This window comes from Mastacembelus armatus, chromosome 6, assembly GCF_900324485.2.
Source record: "Mastacembelus armatus chromosome 6, fMasArm1.2, whole genome shotgun sequence".
Lineage (NCBI taxonomy): Eukaryota > Metazoa > Chordata > Actinopteri > Synbranchiformes > Mastacembelidae > Mastacembelus > Mastacembelus armatus.
Genome location: NC_046638.1, coordinates 11,844,377 through 11,868,637, shown reverse-complemented (window position 1 = coordinate 11,868,637; position 24,261 = coordinate 11,844,377). Strand labels below are relative to the sequence as shown.

General features: G+C 41.8%; 1 protein-coding gene across 1 annotated transcript; it reads right to left on the bottom strand.

Moving 5' to 3' along the window:
• Positions 1 to 588: 588 nt before the first annotated feature.
• otogl (otogelin-like) lies at positions 589 to 23,149 on the bottom strand. The gene is made up of 59 exons (XM_026312008.1): positions 23,077 to 23,149; positions 22,638 to 22,680; positions 22,248 to 22,293; positions 21,876 to 21,954; positions 21,681 to 21,773; positions 20,778 to 20,932; positions 20,420 to 20,541; positions 20,062 to 20,267; positions 19,390 to 19,514; positions 18,986 to 19,092; positions 18,328 to 18,434; positions 18,104 to 18,229; positions 17,898 to 18,006; positions 17,762 to 17,808; positions 17,537 to 17,682; positions 17,318 to 17,444; positions 16,993 to 17,170; positions 16,775 to 16,899; positions 16,420 to 16,629; positions 16,116 to 16,284; positions 15,900 to 15,974; positions 15,616 to 15,659; positions 15,224 to 15,389; positions 14,871 to 14,978; positions 14,454 to 14,592; positions 13,533 to 13,667; positions 13,260 to 13,406; positions 13,027 to 13,146; positions 12,689 to 12,805; positions 10,759 to 10,915; positions 10,484 to 10,510; positions 10,205 to 10,384; positions 9,824 to 10,102; positions 9,611 to 9,728; positions 9,440 to 9,519; positions 9,202 to 9,271; positions 8,382 to 9,117; positions 8,051 to 8,228; positions 7,817 to 7,959; positions 7,708 to 7,731; positions 7,496 to 7,588; positions 7,221 to 7,410; positions 6,762 to 6,979; positions 6,299 to 6,440; positions 6,013 to 6,198; positions 5,698 to 5,910; positions 5,349 to 5,453; positions 5,158 to 5,265; positions 4,886 to 4,987; positions 4,697 to 4,801; positions 4,512 to 4,552; positions 4,339 to 4,402; positions 4,010 to 4,188; positions 3,795 to 3,899; positions 3,596 to 3,715; positions 2,540 to 2,585; positions 1,763 to 1,834; positions 919 to 998; positions 589 to 789 (listed from the first exon to the last, which is right to left on the bottom strand). The coding sequence occupies exons 1-59, from the start codon at positions 23,147 to 23,149 to the stop codon at positions 589 to 591; spliced, it is 7,806 nt and encodes a 2,601-aa protein (XP_026167793.1).
• Positions 23,150 to 24,261: the final 1,112 nt, after the last annotated feature.

The window sequence follows — 24,261 nt, the reverse complement described above, 5'->3', positions numbered from 1 at the left end:
CAGTCTAATATTTTTATTCACTTACTTTACTTTAAAATTAAGATACTACAAAGATGGCCAAGATCACGTTTTAGAAACTTATTCTTCTCTAAAAAATACAAAGCATCCCATAACACTTTTATTTATACAAAAAGCTAAATATGTCCTTAGACAAACCAAAATGCATATACATTGTTTGAATGCAACAGCAGATATAAAAAAAAAATGCAGCAACTGCTGTGTCAACTTGACATCAATTATTAATATAGAGTAGGACAAGAAGCTAAAAGCAGTGTACCATCATTTGAAAGCATTAGTAAGCTGACTGACTTGGCACAGCAGGTTGTAAAAAAAGAAAAGAGACAAAACTATTCGAAAACAATGTCCCACTTACAGCCGTGATTTTCAGTATTTTTCAGTTACAGCTATGACTCATAGTCAGTGTTGTAAAGTAAGCTAACTTGACAAACAAAATGAAACATGGCTGCTTTCATACTTGTTCATCAGTACTCTAAATATCTGATGCCCTTGCCCAAATTATCCACACATTCAGACGTTCTCTTCATTTGATATGCTTTCATTAATTTTGCTGCCTGGGCTGTAATTTTTTTAGTTCCACTGGCAGGAACAGTCCAGAGGCTCTTGAAAATTGTACTCCACAATTGTGGCATTGCGAGAGCAGTAGAGTGTGACAGATCGGGTTTGTAGTCCTCTCTCCCGGCAGCACTTGCAGAACCTGGCGTGACTGTTGATGTTAAAGTTGAATATAGTGGCAGATGGACATTTGCCATCACAAGAATACACTGTAACCTGTAAGAGGAAGGAGAGGATGATCATAGAAGGAGGTACAGTAACTGCTGGGTTTTTAATACAATAAAACTTTTCTTTAATCAACTCAGCCTTTTCATTTTATGTTTGCATTTCTCTTCTCTGTCTCACCGGTGCGTTGCTCCTGCAGTCGTCTTTTCGAATGGTAGTTCTAATGGCCACTCTTTTGCATGTCTTACCATCCTCTTTACCTACACACATGTTCACACAGAAATAAGCTGGACACATGGAGTAACACTCAGAAATAACTGCAGACATAAGGCAACCTCAGACCGCTAACACGACACTAATATAGCTTTAAACAGAGCAGTACACATGAAGCTGCAAGTTCAAACATACACAAAATAATGCAGACACACACACCGGCTAACGTACGCTCACAAGCAAACAAACGCTCTTTCTCAACACTTTGCTGTTGAGATGTGTCACCCACATGCCCTAAAAGGCTTTCTGTGCAGGGCTCTTTGTTGCCCAGCAGCAGGATCTTGCTTTGATTGACAGTTGGGTGATTGGGGTGGGAGGAGGGGGCACAGTTCTCACAGCAGTGATCTGGATTTCCTATTGGCTACTGACCTAGACTTAACCTTTTTTAAGCCAATCAAAGCTAGTGAAATAAATTCACCATAGGGCTGAAATGTTTGAAAGATGTTGATGATCTGCAAATTCTTCCTGATGGATAAGTGTGTTACACTGGAGTGTATTTTGTCTACATAACTGGTGTTAATGCTTTAATTTGAACCTTTTTTTTATTAAATTTAAAATCACACTTCATAATGGTTTCAAGCTAAAGTCAAGGTTGTTCATGTACTTTTGGTGTTGAACAGTAAGATGAAAAAATAAACGGATGGATGCTAGACATGAAAACAGACACAGACATTCACACAAAGCTTAGAAATGCAACTGAATGAGTCACTGAGTGTCAGGATGCCAAAGAGTCATTGCAAGGTAGTGGTACCTGTGTCACAGTTAGTACTACCAGTAGGGGTTACAGGAATAATGGTAAATGGTAAAACACCCACTCCAGAACCTGGGAGCATCGTCACGACCAGCGATCCGGTTCAAAGAACATCAGGAGAACACACACAAGGTTATGTTTGATTCAAAAAAACAGTGCAAAGTCACACACAGACACGTAGAGGATGGAATCAGTGGAGGTGCCATGCATATGGACTTCTCTTTTTTGGGTCACTCCAGGCAGCCAGCCAAAGAACTCAGTAATATGATGTACTACAGAGAGCAGCTCAGCAGGGCAAACTCTAGCCCCTGCTCCATCTGGCATCTTCATTGGTAAAATGCTCACTGTGGAGCACCCCATTTGGCCAAACTCCAAGGTCACTGCTAAAGCAGGCAAGCGGGTGAGGCTGCAATGCCGAACCACAGAGAGAGAAAATATCACCACTGCAATGTTTATTAAAGTTTTACTCCACATAACTTGGAAATAACTTATTACTAAAAATCAACTTGTAAATTCTTATTATTTCTCAAACATTCCTTCTGTCTGAGCTGGTTCCTGAATATGTCAGCAGCAGATCTGAGGACAAACTGGAAAAGCCAGGCATTTTGAGAAATGTAGTGATAGGCCAAAAACAGGCTTTATCTCCACCCTCTACAACAGGCCACACCCCAAAACAATCAGCCAATAAGCCCATCCACTGCCAGGCAACAAGATGCTCACCACTTTGATTGACAGCTCAAAGCATTACCAGAAGCTATAATAAACTGGGAGACTCACATGTCTTACAGCACCCATCCACATAGCTCTGAACTACCCCACCATTCTGCAAGAGGAGAACACAAAGGGAAAACAAAGTTAAGGGGAAATTCATTTCAAAAGACAATAAAGAGTACAAACAAATATTTTATATGGTAAATAAAACTTAAACTTTGTTGGAATCTTTGTTGTACAATGTAAAAACACACAATAATACACAAAAACTTAAAACTTAGCTAAACATGCTGTCCATGATGTATTTTAATTTCATCCCATATACCAAAGCATTTGAAAACCTTTTTTAATCAACCTTTACAGGGGCTATGCCAATGTTGGTTTTTAGCTCTGATAACCCATATTTCTTTTATATCCATTAAATTAATACATCACATTTATATCCACCTACTGCTTCAGGTTGGATAAACTTATTCTGTTAATGTAACTTTAACTTAGTGATATTGAGAAGGTGAAATTCATTGCCTTAAAATTTGCCCCTTAGTAACAGTATATCCATCGCCAGCATCTTCATTGAAAACACTGTCACAGCTAGTTTTCTTACTACATTTAAAAGCTGGAAGTTAATCACAAAGCTGAATATATAAAACCAGGACACAGCCTGTTATACACAAAATAAAAGATTGTTGTAAATAGAGTTAAACTAAAGACTGCAAAACATTCATTATGATGACTGAAATGGCATTGTCTGGTGTAGTGCTTTGTTTAAATAATTTTGTTTCAAATATTTCAATTGTTCTGTGTAATTACTACGGCATTCCTGTTTAATTACTATGGCATACTTTTTAATTTGTATACTGGTAATATTTTCATGTTTTGAGGCTATAATGCTTTCTGTTGGTGTTAAATAAATAAATGATAAATGAAAGAAAAAAAAAAACCTTTACAGGGGCCAGTCGGCCTGAGAAAACCTGAACAATGCATCCAGACAGCACAAGCATCATAACAGCACAAAAGTACATGTCCCTGTAATTATCAGGTTGATTAATGTCTACAAATGCCTATAAGACTTTAATTTTAAATTTAGAAATATAATGCAATTAGAGAATTAGAGATCCTGACCTGAACACATTCTGTGTCATTGAAAGGTGGACAAACCACCCCAGAAGCGAGTATCACTGCTCCCACTGCTGTTTCCATACAGTCATAACGTGTACAGTTCTCCACCCAGGAGCTGCCTGCCTACACACAAAATCAAAATAAGCACCAATTAAAAGAGGAAACATTGAGCACATGCAAATGTGAGTATGTTTGTTCTTACAGCAAAAAGCTCTGTTGTCCCGTTTTCATTGGTGAAAGTACAGGACACATTTTTACAGGAGCCGCAGCACACCTGAGGGTCTGTGGATGGTACATACACCTGGTGCTACAAAGATAAAATGAAAACACAGAGGTGAAAGAAGAGCAGAAAATACAAAAGGGATTATGGGTGGATGAGATTTACAAGGTGTTAAATACTATATGTTGAATGCATACTAGTCCACATTTCTGGGAGCAGTTGACAGAAGTGATTTCCATGGCATAAAAGCCAGAGTCTGGATCTCTGTGATGTAGGCAGTGAACAGTGTAACACAGCTCTCCCTCAAAGTACTGAACCAGAGATTGGCCAGGGCCCAGGACTGTCACCCCTTGGAAAAGACACACCTCTGCCTTCTCTATACAAACACAAACAGGATAAATAACTGGAAGTGACAGATGTTTTGTTCATGGTAAAAGTACCATGAGTTTGGAGACAGAGGAGTATGAAGCACATTGTCAGTTGTCACACTAGTGTCTGTGTGCTTTCATCTATGGATAATACATACGGCATGTACGCTGTGGACAGCCACAATTGGTGCTGCTGTCTGGAACCTCAACCAGCATCTCCCCCTGAGAGAAAACAGAATGCTGACTTGACTGAATTTGCTCATTTTTGCTTCCTTCTAGCAACGACCTGATTAGACAGAGAATTGTGGTGGAGCTTTTTTTGCTGACTTACCACTTGACAGATGGGGAGAGAGCTGTCCTCACACTGGCATTCTGGGAGTGACAGAGAGACAGTTACAGTGAGAGTAATATGAGGTTTATGCAAGTACGTGACGAGCATACCAACATCTGGGATTATTCCTGTCATCAACTGAGCACAGCAGTGAACTGATGCCAATAAAAACAGCATGTGTGTACCACAGTGGTGCTGTGGGCAGCAGAGCCCAGGGACTGTAGTTTGAACCAAAGAGAGACCACGTGCACAGCTCACAGATGAGTCGGGGCATAGGTTGATGTCACAAACTGTAATACATGGGAGAAAATATAACAGTGATGTTTGAGGAGACAGAGTGAAAAATACAGTCATAAATGCACTTGCACACCTACCACAATGGTACTGTGGACAGCAGTTGCTGGTGGTGTTTAGATGCACAGCCAGAATTTCTCCAAGTGAGCAAGTTGGAATGGGCTCAATACATGACTCACACACTGCTCAGACAGTAAACACAAACAACAAATTCACAGTTTTTTTTTTTTTTGCCATGATTGATGAAATGCCAATGAATGAGCTATAATAAATGTCCAACCTCATATTAAAGACTTTAAAGACCATTAAAGACCAGTTTTATACTGACCTGTGAACCACAGTTAAGACCTACCACACAAGTATGAGTAACAGCAGGATTTTTGGCCCCTGACTTCCACTAGGAACTGATCTTCCCTGCATTCAGGGGCAGAGACAGGAGGACATGCCATGGGGTCACACTCTGAGGAAGGCAAAGCAAAGGTTTAGTTAAAGTAAATATATTTAACAGAAAATGTTACCAAATGTCCAAAAGTTGAATTTTACCACAGCGATACTCTGGACAGCAGGACAGGGCGCTGTAACCAATCACTAGCCTGTTCCCGTTATCACAAGGTGGAGCTTCACTGTCACAGATGGTCATATTGCACTCTGTTAAGCAGTACAGGAGCAAAAAAGAAAGCTCCATTTAATGGCTTTTATCTTAAATGGCAAAGTATTTGGTGTCTGAAATGGTTAGAATTAGTTAATTATAATGAGTGATGTAATATAACAATGAAGGGTGATACTGATTGAAGAAAAAAGGACTAAACCATCGTCTCTGAATTTCAGTCTTCACAAGTTCATATTAGGACCAAATGATTTGCTTGCCAAAGATGTTAAACCTTTCACTCACCACAGATCTTCTTAGGGCAACAGACTCCTTCTTCCAACACATCCAGTACATACTCTCCCTCCCTCTCACACAGTGGTGTAGGGACAGCGCTACAGTCTGGTTCCACAGCCACCACAGAGCCATTCTCCATACATTTGTAAAGACAGCAGCTGCGAGAAGAGCCATTCCACACTTCACCGGGGGCCCGGGGGTTACCCTCATTATCTGTACACACTGGATACACACACCAAGTGTGCTGATGATTCCAACACTTACTCAGAACTCTTTCACAATGTAGTTTTCATCACCAAAGCATGTAATTACTCTTTCACTCACCGCAGCGGTCCTCAGTTACACAGTAAGGGGAGTCGGCGCGATGCAGGATGGTACCACTGCGGCACACACACTCCTCTCTGATGAAAGAGCAGGTGGTCTCCTCGTAGTAGTCTCTGTTCAGGCAGGTGCGGCTGGTGCAGGTGCTCACACATGGCTGATACTCCTTACCAGGGGGACACCGCAACGCTACAGGATGACAGGCACTTAGCAATGCATGAGCAAATGAGAAACACAAGCGAGTACATCTGCGTAGGAGCGTGTCATTTCTTTGTCTGTGTGCCCTTACGGCAGAAATTGTGTCGTCTCCAGCTGATGCAGACTTGATGTGTGTAGCAGACTGCCACATACGCTGCCAGGAAGTCACACTGGTGATCTTTGTAGTGTAGGTCCCCTGCCCACATGATATCACAGAACTGCTCTGGAGGCACCTGCAAACACACAACCAGGTCGAAGTCACATTGTGCCTTGGCTAATGATAATTTAATTTGTTGATTTTTCTAATCACATAATTCATGGCTCAGTCTTTGAAATGTCATAAAAAACTTCTTTTCACAGTGTCAAATAACATCTTTAATCTGAGCAACAGTTCAAAGCCCAAAGATATTCAATTCACAGTGCTATAAAACAAAGACAAACTCTAGAGAATCTTTATGTTATCAATTAAGTATGGTAACCTGCTATTTTAGTACTAAAGACATGTAAGAGTAAGGAACATATAAATGTAAATGCTCTGTGAATACTGTAGCCACCTTGCTGTGGCATGGCGTGAAGGCTCTCTGGTGGAGCATAGAGAGACAGGTGGAGCAATCGCCAGTGGTGCAGTTGTCGCCGACCCTGCGTGTGTGTTCGGCTTCATCTGTAGTGTGCACTCGCCATGCCTGCAGGAACAGCATCATGTCTCCCACTTCTCGGACCACTGTGCCGTTGGGTAACTTCAGGTCATCTTCTGGGTTCCCATCACAACAACCTGATATAATTGGCAAAACAAATGATAGTGTTTATATGAGTTACACTGTTGTGTTGTTGGTGAGATAATGTGTTTGTGACACTGCGTAATTAAACTAAATGGCTCCCAACATTTCAAACTGTCATATCGTATTCTAACTAAACTCAAAATGAGGCTGCTGTTTAGCTATTAAGCCTTTATGTGTCGATAGCTGGCACCTGATGTGGTAGACCTTGGTGTGTATGTGTGTGTGGGGACTCACCACACAGGCCGTGAGTGGGGACAGATGTATTATAATGAGCAATGTACTGCAGCACCATGATGCCAGTGCTGTGATACCACTGTATGCTGACCCCACCAGGTGTGTGGATCAGGTACATGCTTCCTGTGTCTTCCACATAAAGAGAGTGACGGGAGAAAGGCAGTCTGGCAGGCCTGTAGTTTACTGTCACCTGGAGACACAATGACACACAACCATGACGTTGTTTGATTGGGATCATTTGAATTTTTGGCAGTACATTAGAAAGACAGGGTCACCTTGCGATCCAGTCGATTAATAATGATTCTGTAGGAGGAGGTAGTAATGTTCAGCTTCTTGAAACACAGACCAGATGTTCCCCCTGTAGGACTCTGTAGGGAAATTAGAGTGTGCAATAATATAAGATTTATTCACAATTAAGTATTGAATTAACTTTCATTCCTGAAGCAAACACAACTGTAGGGAGTGATAGAGAATGGACTGTACTCACAGTTCGCCTGATGGAGTTCACACTCTACAAAGAAAACAAAACATTTCAATAAACAATTCGTTTTGGGATTTCCCAAAGTACGGCTCGTATTTTATTCTTTTTACATTACCTGGCTGGTTGGACATTTCTCCACAGTGCCAATAATAGTCTCTCTGGGCAGGTTAACGAGGATGTAGGAGCCGTTATCATACAAAGCAACATTATTGCCATCAAATGTGATCACGCGCAGGTCTGACATGACAGTGCAGCGACCTGGCAAAAGCCAATTATAAAATCAAACACAGCTCATTGAAGCAAACAATGTATTCTAATCAGTCTGACTGTTACTGGAAACCAAACCTACAGGGGCACTGCCACTGTGGACAACAAGGGTCTGTGTTGATTAAGATGGGCAGGCCTAACAGACTGCACTGGGGCTGAGTGGTGCTGTAGCGACAGTGGAGAGATGAGTTGTGAAGCAGCAGCTCTCCGTTGAAACAGATAAGTTCTGCACACTCATCAAGACGATAGGAGTATGGGGGCTGTGGAGACAATTACACACTTTTTTACATGTCGGCGGTCTCCTTCATGGCCATCTGCAGACATTTTTACATCATTAAACACAAACATTTGCAGTACTTTAATAATTCTCCATATCCACCAATTATTACTGTCCTCCCAACAACAACGCTTACTGTGCAGGGGGTAGTGGGGAAGAGGAATGGAGGGGTTGTTGTGGCTTCTTCTGTTATAGGAAAGGTGTCAGGGCTTGTGACTATTTCTGTAGTTACAGGCGCAGTAGTGGCCTTGATTGTTGTAGGAGGTGGTGCCGTGGTTGTCACAGCCACTGTTGAGGTGTCTGTTGGTGTGGTTGTCTCTGTAATGATGGTCGTATCCGCTGGAGTAGGCAGCGGAGTGGTTGTGGTTTTGGTGGTAGTTTCAGGGACAGAAGTGGTAGAGGTGGGGGCAGTTGAGGTGGCTATGGTGGGTGATGGCTGTGTGGTTGGAGAGGTTAGAGGAGGTGGGGTGAAAGTTATAGGGGGTGTTGGTGTTGATGATGTGACAACAGCGGTGGAGACAGGAGTGGAGGGTGATGTGGTGGAAGCAAGAGTAGTAGGGAATGGTGAGGAAGGAGTTGAGGGAACAGTGGAGGGTGTTGTGGAGACCGTTGTAGTGAACTCCGTGGTTACAGTTGTTTGGGTGGGGGTCATCTCCATTGTGCTGTGAGCGGTTGTCTCTGGTGGGGTTGAAGGAGTGAGGGTGGTGGAAAAAATAGAGGTCGGGGGAGCAGGAGGAGAAGTGGATAGAGATGAGGTGAGCGGAGTGGTGACACGCTCAGTGGATAATGTTATACTGGGAGTAGTGGGAGTGGTGGTGGTGGTGGCTGTGGTTGTTGTAGGCCTAACAGTAGTGGAGGAGGTAGTTGTTGCTCTGGTGGTGGTAGTAGTGGTTGTGGTGGAGGAGGTGGTAGTAGTGGTTGTAGTCGTAGTTGTCGTGGTTGTAGTTGTTGTTGGCAGTGCTGTAGTAGTTCTGTTGGCGCGAGTCACATACGCAAAAGGTGTCGGAGTCAAGGGAAGCAACACACCTAGAAAAAACAGTTTATTATTAAAAGAATGTGTTGACATTATACAATTCATTAAAAAATAATGCCAAGACTTACAACCCAAATCTATGCTTTGCATGTGAACATTATTTTTCATGTGCTTAAAATACCCTTTTATGGCATTTTAAGACAAAAATCTGTTGTACTTACAGTCCTCTGTGTAGACACATCTTCTAGTGACTTCATCAAGGACCATGTTCTTGGGGCAACGTGGGAAACAGCCCTCCACACTGAAACATACAGAAACTATTTCAGCACTTGGTCTAAGCATAGATTATGTTTGTTGTATAATGAGTGCTTCTAATGAGCGAAGCCTCTTACGGAGGCAGGAACTGGCAGCGTGTGGCATCTGGGTCACTGCATGTGTGGACACAGGGGCTCGCACAGGATTGGTAGCGCCATTCGCACATCATTCTGTATGGTATCACAAAAGTGCTCTCTGAAACAGCAGAGGAAAAAACACTTGATTAATAAGAATGTGTTTTTATGTGCACATACTTTATGTGCGGGGGGGTACACTAAAGTGTTTCTGACCCTCCAGTGTAAAGCTGCTGCTGACTTTAAAGGCCTCCGAGGTGTCATATCTCTGGGCTTGTGCAGTAGTGCGTGTCAGCGTCAGAAAGATTCCAGGTTGGGCGACAAGCTCGAACGAGATGTGACCGGGCAGAAACAGCCCCTGATGCTGGATGAAGGTTGCCCTGCGACTAAATTCTGCCCCTCGACTCCAGCGCTCCAGCAGAAGACGGCTGCGCCCTGACACAACAAGGAAGTAGTTTGGTCTTTCTGCAGACTCCAGTGACACCACAGGAACACCTAGGAAAAAATAAGCAAATGGGGGTTAATACACCAAACAAATAAACAAAACAAAACAAAAAAAAACAGAGAAGTGTATAATTTAGGAATGTTGATGCTCACGTGATGTTCTGTCCTTCTGCAAGCCTGCTATGATCATGAAGTTGAACAGTACCCCTGAGGCAGGCAACTGCCCTGGTCTCTCTCTCAGAAACGGAAACACTGAGCCGCTGGTGCGATTCACTCCAAACATGGTGTCATTATACACAGCACTCACCAGAGAAAATGGACCCTCGCCTAACTCTGTGGGGAAGTGAGAGAGCAACAGAGGAAATGAGTGTGGTGACAAGCTAGCAGGGAATCATGATGTTTGGAAACAGCTTTTTTGACACTCATGCATACCTTGATTAAAGTATTCACAATCATAGGCTGAAAGAGAGCAAGACAGTTTAGAAGTTATAAAGCATTTCAACAACACAGAGATAATCACAAGACAAGATATAAAGGAACAAAAGTAATATCAAACTGACATTTACAATAGCCCCATACTGGCTGATCCAAAGAGGGGCTGGTGAAAGTGGATCAAAAAGTCAAGCAGACGTCTCAGTGACCACACATAGGACACCGGTGCACTATGAGTAATGTATATGTGTTTGTGGCAGGGTGTGCATACTCACGACAAACAGAGGGTGATCTCCAGTGTATTGTGATGCCCTGTTGACAGCATTTGTGTGCATATGCAGCGATAGATGTACACAGACACTCACAATCGCCCCCACGGTTACAGTTGCAAGTGTCTGTCAGGCAGTTCCTATAGAACCAGGCCACATCCACCTGGAGGGTGTGCAGAGCATGTATACACGATCAGACAACTTATGCGGACATACACATATGCGCGCACACGCACACACACACACGCACACACACACACACACACACGCACGCACACACGCACGCACGCACGCACGCACGCACGCACGCACGCACGCACGCACGCACACACACACACACACACACACACACACACACACACACACAAACAATCATAAAGTGAACCTGCTTGGGTGAACTGGGGGAGGTCTTGTTTAGGGGGTAAATAGTGAGTCAATAATTCAGGCAAAGAAGGAGTGATGAGGTACCAGGACAAAGAAAGTGGGTCAACCTCTGGTGCAGAGAGGATCAGATGAGCTCTGTGACAGACAGACAATATGCAGCAATGAACTGGTCTGTCCAAAGTTGACGTTAACTGAGACTCTGTGTCTTGACAGTGGCAACTGTAAGGAATATAAACAGCACGATTCATCCCAGCAAAACTTTAACCTCTACTATTCTAATTTTATTTTTTGAAGATGTAACATGCGCAGCTATTGATTTCCCAGACTCACACAGGGTACTCAGTAATACAGACCTTTCATATATATACCTTTATACCTTATATATATATACCTTTTATATTTTAAACAGATTCTTTTAGTGCAACCTGTCCTTAATGTAATTTTGAATATCAATAGTTAAAGTAAGTGTATCACTAGTATCAAACACTGGTTTCCTAAGGCACTGAACTGTAGAGTGCAGATTATACACCATACCAAACAAGCTGAATGTGCATGCACAACAGGGGCCTCAAATTCTGAATTTGAAATGAAGGTGTTTTTCAAGAGAGTGCAGCTTTAGAATTAGAAATGTAGAGATGAATTTCATCTGATATCCTTATCTACATTAGGATGTTTAGAAAAAAATCAGTAAAGTTACTAAAGGAGGAAAATTTTGGCTAGCCTCACTTGTGTCCATCACTTTTGTTTTGAAAACAAACCTGTGAAACACTAGTGAAGCCAGGATTCAGTCTGAAAACAAGATAAGCAAAGCTTCTTGCCAGGTTTCAGAAAAGAAAACCCTTGGACGTGCCCTCTAAACATAACCCTATAGACTAAATCTCTGAAGCCCATGGGATTTACTTGTTTGTGTGAAACCATTTTTTTCTACTGTGATCCGAGCAAAGAAATAAACTTCCTGGATAAGAGATGGCACAGTGCACCTGCCTCTTTGCCCACTTAGAACGACAAGTGAAGTATACAAGGGAGAACAAGGGTCATAAAAACAAAAGTGACAGAAGGAATACAGAATTCATATCCCAGTGTGACACAGGTTAAGAGACACTTTCCCTGAGCAAACATATCCAAACTGCAGTATGAAAGGTTTTGTTCATGCATGTCTGTTATATCTATTTACTTTTATGTTAAAGGTGCCACTTATTTGCATGTGATTAATAAGTTATTTTTGTCTTTGGTTTTTTTGTAGTGATTTACTGGACAAAATTCATTTCACTATATATGGTACATGGCTCCATCTGCTGGCCAAAAAGAGAAATACTGCTCAAATAAATCATTCAAGTGTGTGTCTTTAAATGTGTGCAGTCTTACATTTGGTGTGGTATTTGCTATCTCTGAGGAACAGTGTGCTGGGATCAGTTAAGAATTGTTCCCATAACCCCTCACCAACCTCTACTCCCCTGCTGCAAGCAAGATAACCTTTCAACAGCTGCATTTACTCCACATGATAGTTTGTGCGTGCGTGTATGTGTGTGTGTATCAGTTCAGAGGCACTCACCATGTTATGACAGGGTGCAAAGACATCGCTGTAGAGGAGAGCACACTCCCTCTTGGCATACGGCTGTCTTCCTAAGTCCCCTTCACACGGCCGCTCAACCACATAGTCACTTTCACACTAAAAGACACAAAACACACACACACAGAAGGTGATTGAGTGTCTGATTACTCTTAAATATCACAGCAGACTCGAGGGAGACAAGCACACATAAATTATGGGAACAACAAAGGAGCTAGAGAGGAGTGAAAGAATAAGTGAGAGGGAGATAAACAAAGACAGAAAGAAGGAGGAGGGTAAAGGGAGAATCAGTGGAGGAGAGGAGCTGAGCTGACTCATACCTGCCCCAGTGCCCAGCTATCTCCAAAGGTCTGTGCATTATTGACTTCCATGTGGCTGGAGGTAGTCATATCATTCACTGTCACACTGTCAAAATTACCACATAGCCCACTGAGAAGGCCCTGAAGGAAAAAACACAGACTCTGAATCATGTTGTTGGATTTCTTTCATAGTGGCTGTGTATCACTTCAGTTTAAAACAGGCATAAACAAAATGTACTTGTCCTAGTTCAGACCTTCCACTGAGGTCCAGCTCTGATGTGAACAGTTGTCTTGCGGTCCCAGAGGATAGTCAGGTCCTGACTGGAGAAGTGGACCACAGTGTAGTAGCCCGCTTTCCACAGCTCAAACTCAGACCCTCGGCCCACAACTGTGGACGGGCTCTAAGGCAGCACAAACAGAACATAATCACTGGACTTTCAAAATGATTCTTGTTGAGAAGAAAGGACACACACGTGCATAGGTTTTTTGTTATAGAGAGAGTGTGACTGTGTGTATATAGTCCATACAGGGTTGCCAGAGTTGTCGGTAAAGTAGATTTTGGTAAGTCCCACGTGAATCACCAGTATCTTCATGCACACAATGCCGCTCTCATAGCAGTCCTTGTTTTGGGCAACAATGGATACCTCGGTTTCTCCTGTACTCTGGGCAGAGGAGAGGGCAAATATTATTTCCACAAGGAAAGGAAGTAACCTCTGTCCTACACAGTACAGTGTTTTTATTTGTTCATAATTTCCCCTTTACTGCAGCCACAGCAGCTGGAAAACCAATCTGAACAGCACATGGGAAATGAAAACTTGAATTTTGACACCAGTTCAGAATCCATAATCAGGTGTCAAGAATAGGAAGTATCTTTAGGATATTAAGACACAGTTCTAACCTGCTTCCCCATTTTTCTCAGGTCTGCATGGTTTGTTTGAATTGGAACGTCTGTTCTGCTAATTCTAATTCTATATTCCTGGGAGCGCAGGAGCTCTGGGGTTTGAAGTGAACACTGGTCTCTTTGTGTTTCTACAGCTTTGTGCATCTTCTAGCATTACCATGGTACAAACCCACTAGCACACACACATATATACACACATATGCGCGCGCACATGCACACACCTTAATCTTCTTTAATTAAAAAACACTTTCTCTTCCAAGATTAGAAACAGGCTTGGATACTTATTGCCAGGTCCAGATTTCTCTTGGCCAGAAATGTGGATGATGCTTTTCACGTAACATCACTCACACACTCCTCTGACACAATCTAGCGTAAACACTCTGCCTGATATCACCTGATTAGCATTTCAATATCCAAAACCAGTCAATATGTTTGTCACTGAAAGTTTATCACATCATTTTAAGCCTTTATTTGCGCATTCAACCCACAGATGTGCACCCAGGAAAGTGCCCATAAAAGATCCACACACACACACTCCTCTACTCACTTTAAGCAGGTAGACCTGACAGTCTGAATGATAGTCATACTCAAGGCCATCAAAGGTGTGGTAGTGTCTGTCGCTATAGACAGTACACACAGCTGCACATGGTGAGTAGCTGCAGTTAAAATAGCCCCGGTAACACACACTAAGGAGATGCACAGGCAGACGCACATGAGAAGAGGAAAAGGAAAAGAGAAATTCAAAAGTGTTATTTCATGCCACAGAAACTCCTGTACTATGAATAATACGCTTTTATGCTGTGATGTTGTGTTGATCTGAAACAAGTTGTACTTTGACATGAAAAGCTACACAAAATAAATGCAATAAAAATCATTTGTAAATGATAAAACTGTATCTCTGCTCAGTCTGGTTTCTATCTGTCTATGGCAATATACACATGAGGAGAACAGTAAAGGTATGTACCATTTGTAACATGATGTCTCCACAGTTTCTCCAGGCAGGTACTCAAGGCCCAGCCAGGCACACGGACAGTTTTCTGGATAGTAACACTCCCCATGGTGCAGCACCAGCCTTCATTGATAAAAAAAAACTCAGTTGGAAGGTGAAGGATAGCAAACCAGCATGTTGTAGTAAGAAACAGTTCCACTTATCCAAATAAAGCCTAGATGTAACTTGATGTTTGGATATTGGCTAGCTGTGTGATCTAAATGTACTTACTTGAGGGATGTTTTGCCAACAGGATTGGAAAAATTACTTTTGTAGTAAAATAACAAAAATACACAGTAACACTAAAAGGCAGCAGGTGGTTATTTTACCCAGGTGGGCAGACACAGCCAGGGATGCATGGTGTGTTGGGAGGGCAGGTGAGGTTCAACATCAGGTTACGACAGGTTGGTGCACAGGCCATGCCTCCTCTCTGCTCGGTGCAGCTGTGGTACACTTTCCCTTCTGGACACTCCCCGACCTCTACACTATCAGATTCTACAATATGCACGCACACACACACACATCAACACACACACACAAAGAAAATCAATGCCCTAGTCACCTTAAACATCAAGTACAACAGCCAGTCATGGGAAACAAGCTACAACTACAGATATAAGGCTCTTGATTTCAGCAGGTGGGACTCAACCTGAAACGGCACTTTGTTGTTGGAACGAATGTGAGCAAGAACTGAAGGGAGGGGGAAGTATGTAGAGGTTACCTTTTTCCTCTGGCACACACTCCATCTTCCCATTTCTGCACAGGCTGATGGAGGAGACCCGGAAGGGAGAGAGAAAAAGGAGTGAGTGCTTGGGAAAGAGAGTAATGTTATGAAACACAAGGTTAGTTCAAGTTCTCTATGTCTCATCTGAGAATCACTCAAGCTTTTATTGCTTTCTGAAATGTTGTTAACGGTGTGTGTAAAGATGTTCCACCGTGTGCAGGTGGGAGAGGAACCAAAGTGATTTTTCACTGAAAAGTAATTCTAGGCCAGCTGTGACTCACCACGGGCCAGAGGCACTGAAGGTCACCTCTCCTGGCTGTGACACACCACCCATTGAGTAACAGTGACACTGAGACCTGAAGAGAAACTCATGATATTATTTTAAATACATTAACTAATGATGGCGCTTTCTGTGTTGGTAAGTTTACCTATGCATGTGTGCATAGTTTCTGCCAAATGGCAATTGATGACCATCATATGAGGTTGTGAAGTCTTACAGCTGAACACAGCGCTGGCGCACATCGTCATAGTAACTGCCATCTGGACAGCCACACCCTTCGGCACAGTCGTCAGGGTCACACGTCTCTGTGCTAGATAGTGCACGACAGGACCGCCCACAGGATGATACACAAGAGTGATACAGCATGCCGCCAAGACACACCACTCCTGTATACACATATACACACACACACACACAAATTTGGCTGCATGACACACACATTTAATCTGTGACTATTTTGGGTCATATATTTAAAATGTAAGACAGTATGAATAAAAGCAAACCTGAAACTAAACACTTACCGCATTCAGAGACTTGCGATCTGAAATTAATGCTGACTCCATGCTTGGAGCAGAGGTAAGTGTAGTGAGCCAGTGCTGTGCACAGACAGCTGCTCCCACAGCGACAGGCTTGGTAGCGGCACTGCTGCTGGTAGATGTTTGGACTGATGTAGCCATGACACGGGGCAAACACGCTTCCCGAAAGCACCTCACACTGGGATGCATAGAATACTTGGACAAACAAAAACACATAAACATATGGCCTAGGCTTTTATCCAGGCCAACCAGTGCTCTTTCCAAATCCTAATACTATATTTTTTGAAACATAATAGGTACAGTACAGCTAAAATTAAAAATTATTGGAAAAAATGATTACCATTTTGCTGGTTCATCTCACATGGGTCAATAATTGGAAGGTTAACTGGAGCTAAACAAGCAGATGATACCTTCCAAGCACTGGCATGAAGCTGGGGAGTGCCCTCTATCATACCTGCTGGAGACCTATAGGGCACACGAACACAAAAATACACACTAACACAGTCAGGTAACACTGCATTGTTATATCTATTAATCTATAAGTGCTAATATGCTCACAGGAAGTCATCTCGCAGATTTCCATTGAAAGTTCCACAAAGGCCAATTGTCTGTCCACGCCATCGGCTGTCCAGGTGCAGATAGACTCTTCCCCCACTACCATCATAATGCAGCTTTAGACCAATCTCTGCCTTTAGCTGGTTATACACAGAGGTCAGCTTCCGCACCTCCACTGCATCTATACACAGAAATTAACAAAACCTATGATCAAAAATGAAATAACTATGATGTTCATGGATGTAATAATTATTTTGATTTAAAAGTACAAAGAGGAATTATTTGGGTGCAATCTGCTGACTGCACGCAGTGAATCTGTGATTTTTACCATCAATATATGGCAGGACAGGCGCTGAGTTAACACCAATTATCACCTCTCCCTCTCTGGTCAGAGTGATCTGACGAGTCACATCTTCGTCCAACACCACTGTCACTGACTGAATACACACCTGCTGCTGCAGACACACATATCATACAAGAGGGCTGGTAACATCTTTGTGGAGAGTATACTGCAGAGTTGTTGCATTTGTGTCATCACTCACAATACCTCTGCACAGGTAGTATACTGCAGTGTGACAGTAAATCTGCTGCCACTGCGGCTCTTTGCCAGAACGTACTGACACGACCCCGGCTGGAGAAAAATCCTACCATCAAACGTCGTAACAAACACATCCCCGACCACTGAACACTCTGCTAAAAAGACACAAAAAGCACATAAATGATTAAATCTTAAATCACTGCTTCATCTTTTATTTCTAACTGCTTTTCTTACCCGTGCAATTGTTTTCAGTGCAGTTCCAAACACCTCCCATGCACACACTAAAGAAAGCGAAAGAAGCAGATAGTAGAAAGTAAGCAGCCCATTGGCAGTGCTTTACACACACTAGGGAATGCAGGTCTACACTCACCAAACACTGCAGCCTTGTTGAAGCACATGGCCTTGCATATATGATGATCCATGGTAAACACATGGACACTGAGAAACAGCAATACATGTTCCATTCTGTAGGATAAGACCTGTGGGGGGGGGGGGGATTGGAAAACTTGGAAAACATGAAGTGAAATAAAAGAATAAAGCTAATTAGCAAATTAGTTTTAGTTTTTCTTTAAATACCATCAGGACAGTAGCAGCCATCAAGACAGTGAAGGTTGGTTCCCAGACACTCTTTCTCAAACGTGCAGGTGGGTGGACAACAGCTGATACAGTCTCTGTAGACAAAACTCTCCTCACAGCCATCATCTACAAACACAAACACCAGGGATTCATAGTTTTGTAAGAGTAAAGCCTGTGTTTTAAAAATGTACCATTTCCAGCTGTCAAGAGCTGCAGTCACTTACTGCAAGAAGGGAAGCTGTCCCTCCATTCTCTTACTGGATAGCCGACATGTGAACAGGCTCGGGTGTACTCAACCAAGGCTCGACAAAACGTTTCCTCATCATCAGATCTATTCAATTCAATTCAATTTCATTTGTATAGCGCCAAATCACAATACAAATCATCTCAAGGCACTTTACAAAAACTAAAACTAAAAACCCAACAAATCCCTTATGAGCAGCACTTGGCGACAGTGGAGAGGAAAAACTCCCTTTAACGGAAGAAAAAACCTCCAGAACCGGGCTCAGTTTGGGTGGCCATCTGCCTCGACTGGTTGGGGTGAGTGGATAGAGCAGAGAGAAAAGAACAGCAACAATAAACAACAAATGGACATTGCAGGTTGGTGGAGCCAGTAACTGCACATCAGCGATAAACAGCTCCAGGACCAGGGACACCTGCACACAGCACCAGCACTGAATAAAATGGTTAAAATGTATAGAATGTTTTTGGGAACTTATTTTATATATTATATATATATTATTCTTACAAACACTCTACTTTAGATTTTATAGATAGCAGTGGAAGGCTGCTTTTATTCTGTAACTGGGCTTACCCTAATAACATAAACAAAAGAGGCTGAAGAAACGTTAACTGTATCCAGTAGACGATGTTTTAACTTACACACACAGGTCAGACACACAGCTGGCCACAAAGGGATTTGGGTCAATGTTTTCATGACATGACAGAAATGGGAAGAAAAGAAGTGCACTGCATTTCTCAATGGCATCCTGCAAACATTCACAAAGAACACAGTATGGTGTGAGTGACACAATATAATATAATCATGTTCAGCTAAATAATAACTATTGCAGTCTTTTAACAAACAAGTGCAATTCTGGTGATGTTTTCAAGACTAAATACTGAAAAAGAGAACTTTTCTATTTTATTCACCCAAGCAATAAAAATGTGCTGAATTTGCCTTATTATAATTCATCCTTTAAATGTTTGCACTGCTCTGCCAATGTTCGGTCTGAGTATATGTTAATAGAAATACTGAGCAGAATGAGTGTTTCTGTTGTTCTTACATCCATGTCTGATTCGGACTGGCAGGGACCACTGAAGTCAAGAGCTACTGAAGGACAGGCTCTTTCATGAGGCAGATCCACTGCCCAGCTGTTGGCAAACACTGCAGGTTCATCTGTCCGAATGCCTAACACATACATTCAACGTATTCCCATAGAATAACCACCAGAAACAGACAAAATGTACTGTTTGAAAAACACAGGATATACCATTCAAACAAGCACACACAAACACTTCTCTACATTGTCATCGAACATATTTGCATCAAACATAAACTTGAAGTCTGATAAAAACAATTTTAACTGAATAGGAAATGTCATCAAAACTGAGTGTTTTAAAGTGCACCGTGAAAACAACTCTAAGCATTTTATATCCAGAGCCTTTCCACTTGTTTACTCTCTTTCTCTGAGCTCATGCTCATTCTTCTAGACAGCTCTCTGCTATCAAACAAGCAGGAGACTACAGTTCAAATTTCTGGTCATCTGAGGAAGAGTATTTGCTTCTACCAGCCATTCAAACCAAAAATATGAGTTCTTCCCTGTCCTTCCACTCCAGGCCCCAGTACTACTATAATTGGTCAGAAATCAGTGCTGAGTGTATAATAACAATAATTGAGGTGAGTGGGTGTTGAGAGAAGAGATAAGAGGATGAGTGGCCGGTCAAGCCGGTCTTACCACGGGCAGTGGTGAGGTCATCATCAAAAAGATGGTTGAAGTTCCCACACAGGCCACAGGGGGCACCGTGATGCTCCTCGCTCATCTTCAGGTAGACACCAGAGCCACCATCCCAGGCCAGAGAGAAGCCAAATACACTCTTCACTAGCAGGTAATCGGCCAGTCGCTCAATAAACACACCACCTACAGTCTGAGGCAGACTTAACCTAACATTTTACAAAGACAGGTGCAGCAGTACAGGAAGGTGAGTATCACTTTATCTTCTATTGTGCCTTTACAATAGATATAGATGTTTTTTTTTTTCTTTTCTGAGCTTACAGTTTGATAGCAAGATGTCTATTGTGCAGAACAAACACACCTGCGGCCTCCCTGGTGGACCTGATATCCCGAGATGTGGATCTCTTCCTCGTTTGGGAAGAACAGACTGAGTGCTCTTGGGCATGAATACACATTCCCGTCACATGCTCTGCTGTTGTGCACCTGAGAAGATAAGAAAGGCAATGGAAAAGAATCAAAGATAGGGTCAGAGAGGGAAATGCAGTTTTAGTCAAAGTCTGTTGTGCCTTTAAGGCATGAACATTAACTTTTAAATTGCATGAAACTTATATAATCCTGTTTGTTAAAGTATTATTTTTTACTTTAAGTATGTAAATGCCACTTAATTTAACTTCTTAACATGTTTTCATAATGTGTTCTAGAAATTTGTATGCTCTTACCCACACTGTGTACTGTGGTGTTACTGAGTGGCAGTCCTGGGCCAGGATATAAGAGCAGGTTCCAGGGAAGTAGAAGTATATTCCATCAAATGTTTCGAAGTGGTGCTGACCCCAAGCCCTGCAGATCCCGTCTCTATCCTTACCTCTGTTAGGAACTGAGAGTACAATGGGCAATTCACTCAGACAGAATTCTTGCACTGATAGTCGAGAATGGAGAAGCCATATACATTGCATCTTTTTTATTATCTTTATATCTTTTAGCATCTTTTGTTTCACTGAAATTATCTGTGGAAAATGTGTACCCACATTTTCTAAAAAGCCCTTTGTCACAGGAAAAAAGGGCTTCTGAATCTGAGGTGATAGAGCCCTGACGGCGGGTCACATCTTCTAATCTGATCAGTGAGAGGCTTGTCGGATCCTTTAGAAAGATTGTTTCCAACATGTGTCAACACTAAATTAATTTGTTGAAATGAAAAATGTCTTGACCTCTGATTTCCTGATATACCGTACTGTATCATTTTTCTGTTCAGAATACAGAAACTAGAAACTCCGTGGCTGCTCTGTTAAGGACTAAGGTCTGTATGTGTGTGCATGTGGTTGAGTTAGAGGGTGGTGGATTTATAGTAATAAAGAGAAAGACCTGGGGATTATAATTAATGCTGGAGTATGTGCAGGTAATTAACCTTTGCTGAATGATTGGCGAGTCTGATACACACACGCCTTCTTGCATTAGTGGATGTGTAACTGTATACTGTTATTACAAAACTGTAGGAACAGTAACCTTCTGTAACATACCAAGAATGATGCTTGTCACTATACATGCAACAGCTGTCACATAGATGAGATTCTGGCAAATTCAAGCTGACACTAAAGAAAGACACAGGTGTGTGTATAATTACTCACTGATCTGGCAGCGGTCTCCCTGTGCCTGGAACTGAGCACAGTCACAAACCCCTTCTTCTTGACACCAGCCACCATTGAGGCAGCCGCAATATTCTGAGAAAGATACGAACAAACTCACCCCTTGTCTGTATGGGTAATGATAGTTTTAAGCATCTGTATTTGTATTTGGGTTCACTCCACACATTGCTTTTTTACCTGAAGAGGTATCTCTGGCTGTATAGTTGTGTACAATGCTGCGTGACAGAGTACCCTCTGACAGCAGTGGTCTGTGTGTCTTGGAAAACAAACAAACAAACAAAAAAAAAAACAATAAACATCTCTTAAATATGTAGAATAAACACTTCTATAGTTCTTAAAATAAACGTCAAGCTTCAGCAGTGACACAGCACTGTACCCCTGGTGTACATGCAGCTGTAAGTTAAAGTCTGAATCAAGTTGAGTTAGAGAAAATGTATGAGTTTGTGAGTGCGTCTCATTCTTTACAAAGACAGCTTTGTGCTGGTTAGGGTGTTGTGCGCATGTGGGTGCCCTGACCTCCTCTGGTTCTCTTAGGTGTAATGTACCAACCTCCTCCCCGAGGAGATCCCGTTTCCTCCGAAGTGCATTAGCCCTTCTTCACACACACACAAACATGCACATTAGTGGGAAAAAATGGTCAGAGGGGAGACTTAAGTGCACTTTATACCACTTGAATTCAGACTCCAAACTACTCTTTACTGAACCCTCACACATACAAGAACACACACACACACACACACACACACACGCACACACACACGCACACAGTGCTGCCTGTTACACACGCTAGTGACAGAAACAGAAAGTACAAATGCATTCATCACTCTGTCAGCCTATAAAATGATATAAGAATGAAAAATGAAAAAATGATTGATTTTTTTATACACATTAATTATATCAATGTCAGAGTCAGTGATTCCATTGCTTTCTTTAGTTTACCTCTGTAATCTTCCTTCTGCCACTGAAAGTCGGCACTGAGCTCCTAAACACAAAGTTAACATCAAATAATTATCCTGTCATAATAAGTATCAGATATTTAACTTCATCTTTAGAGCTACTTATAGCTAGAGCCAGAGCTGTCCAATCAGAATAATTTTAGCAATTCCCATCTTTATAATGATTCAGCAGTTGCACACATTAGGCACATCAGGATATAATATAAAGCTAGAACAGTTTTATGCAATATTTGCTCTGTGACATTTAAAAATGTGAATTATATATTATATATACAGAAAGATATAATAATGCAAAATAACTCAAATACCTCAAGGGTGCTTAATGTTTAATATCCCTCGTTGTTGTTTAATAACTTCACATTCACGTAGACAACCATATTACACTACTGGACATTGCTGAAAAGCAAAACTTTCAGACTCACCCTCAAGTAACAGCAAGTAGGAGACTGAAAACGACATAAGAAGAAATCGTTTCACTGTCCACTTCACGTTCATCTCAGAGTCCGAATAGCAGCCTAACGGTGCATCTCAATGGTCCCGACAGAAAAGGATTTAGGATGGAGTTTGATAACACCGGGTCGTACCTGTAAAACCTATACCTGGTGGCGACAGCAACCCCTGAGCAGATAAGGAGCAGCCTACCCCTGTGTGGACAGGTAAGCCTGTTTCTCTGTCACTCCGACATCCTCTGCCAGCAGACAGGGCTGCCTCTGTGGTTTGTGTGTGGGAGCCATCACAGAGGTTTGGCCCTCTAAAGTTACCACTGAGTTTCTGGTTGACCACATGACCTGTGTGGGACAATGTTGACGTAGGTGAACACAAGCGGAGGAAAACTGTTGAGGGGAGTATATACGGAAGAGGTAATTACTGAAAGTGGCTTCTGTAGCAGTAAGGAAGGTAAATTATATTTATAAAGACAGCACATAACCTATTTGTTCTCATGAAGATCTTAACCACATTATATAACAATTTTAGAAAGGTAGGCTATGTTAATTTGAAAGCCTTTCAAAACACACATTTTACTCCGTGTCCATTTTCCAAAAAAGATTTGTTTGAAAAGAAAAAAAAACTGCATGGATAAGGACAGGAGCATAAACTATTAAAGGGTACTTCTCAGAGCATCAATATTTGAGAAGTTCTGTTTATTCCTATTGTGTTTTAATTCATATGATGATGGTGTTAAATTACATTATAAACAGCTGACTAGGAAGTGATTTTAATTATACTGAAATTATACTGTCAGCGCACTTTCCTTATGTGGACTTTCTTTCAGTATCATTTTAATTGTAAAATGTTGAAATTAGATATAGGCTAATGAAAATGTAGAGCGCATAACGTGAATGCAAAATAAATTATAAAGAAGAAAGGAAAAGAAAAAAAAGAAAAGAGACACAAGAGTACTCATGTAGCCCAGTTGTCTCTCTCTCTGCAGATTAATTATGTCTATATCAGATGCAGATGAAAAAAAAAATATATATAAAAAGTTTCAAAAAATCTTATGTGGTTTAATAACACTGTACATAGTAATACAGCTTTATTTAAAACTCTTTATAGCAGTTTTGGTAGAAGCAGAAAGAGGGATTACTGAAGGAAGAAAGCTGAAGTCT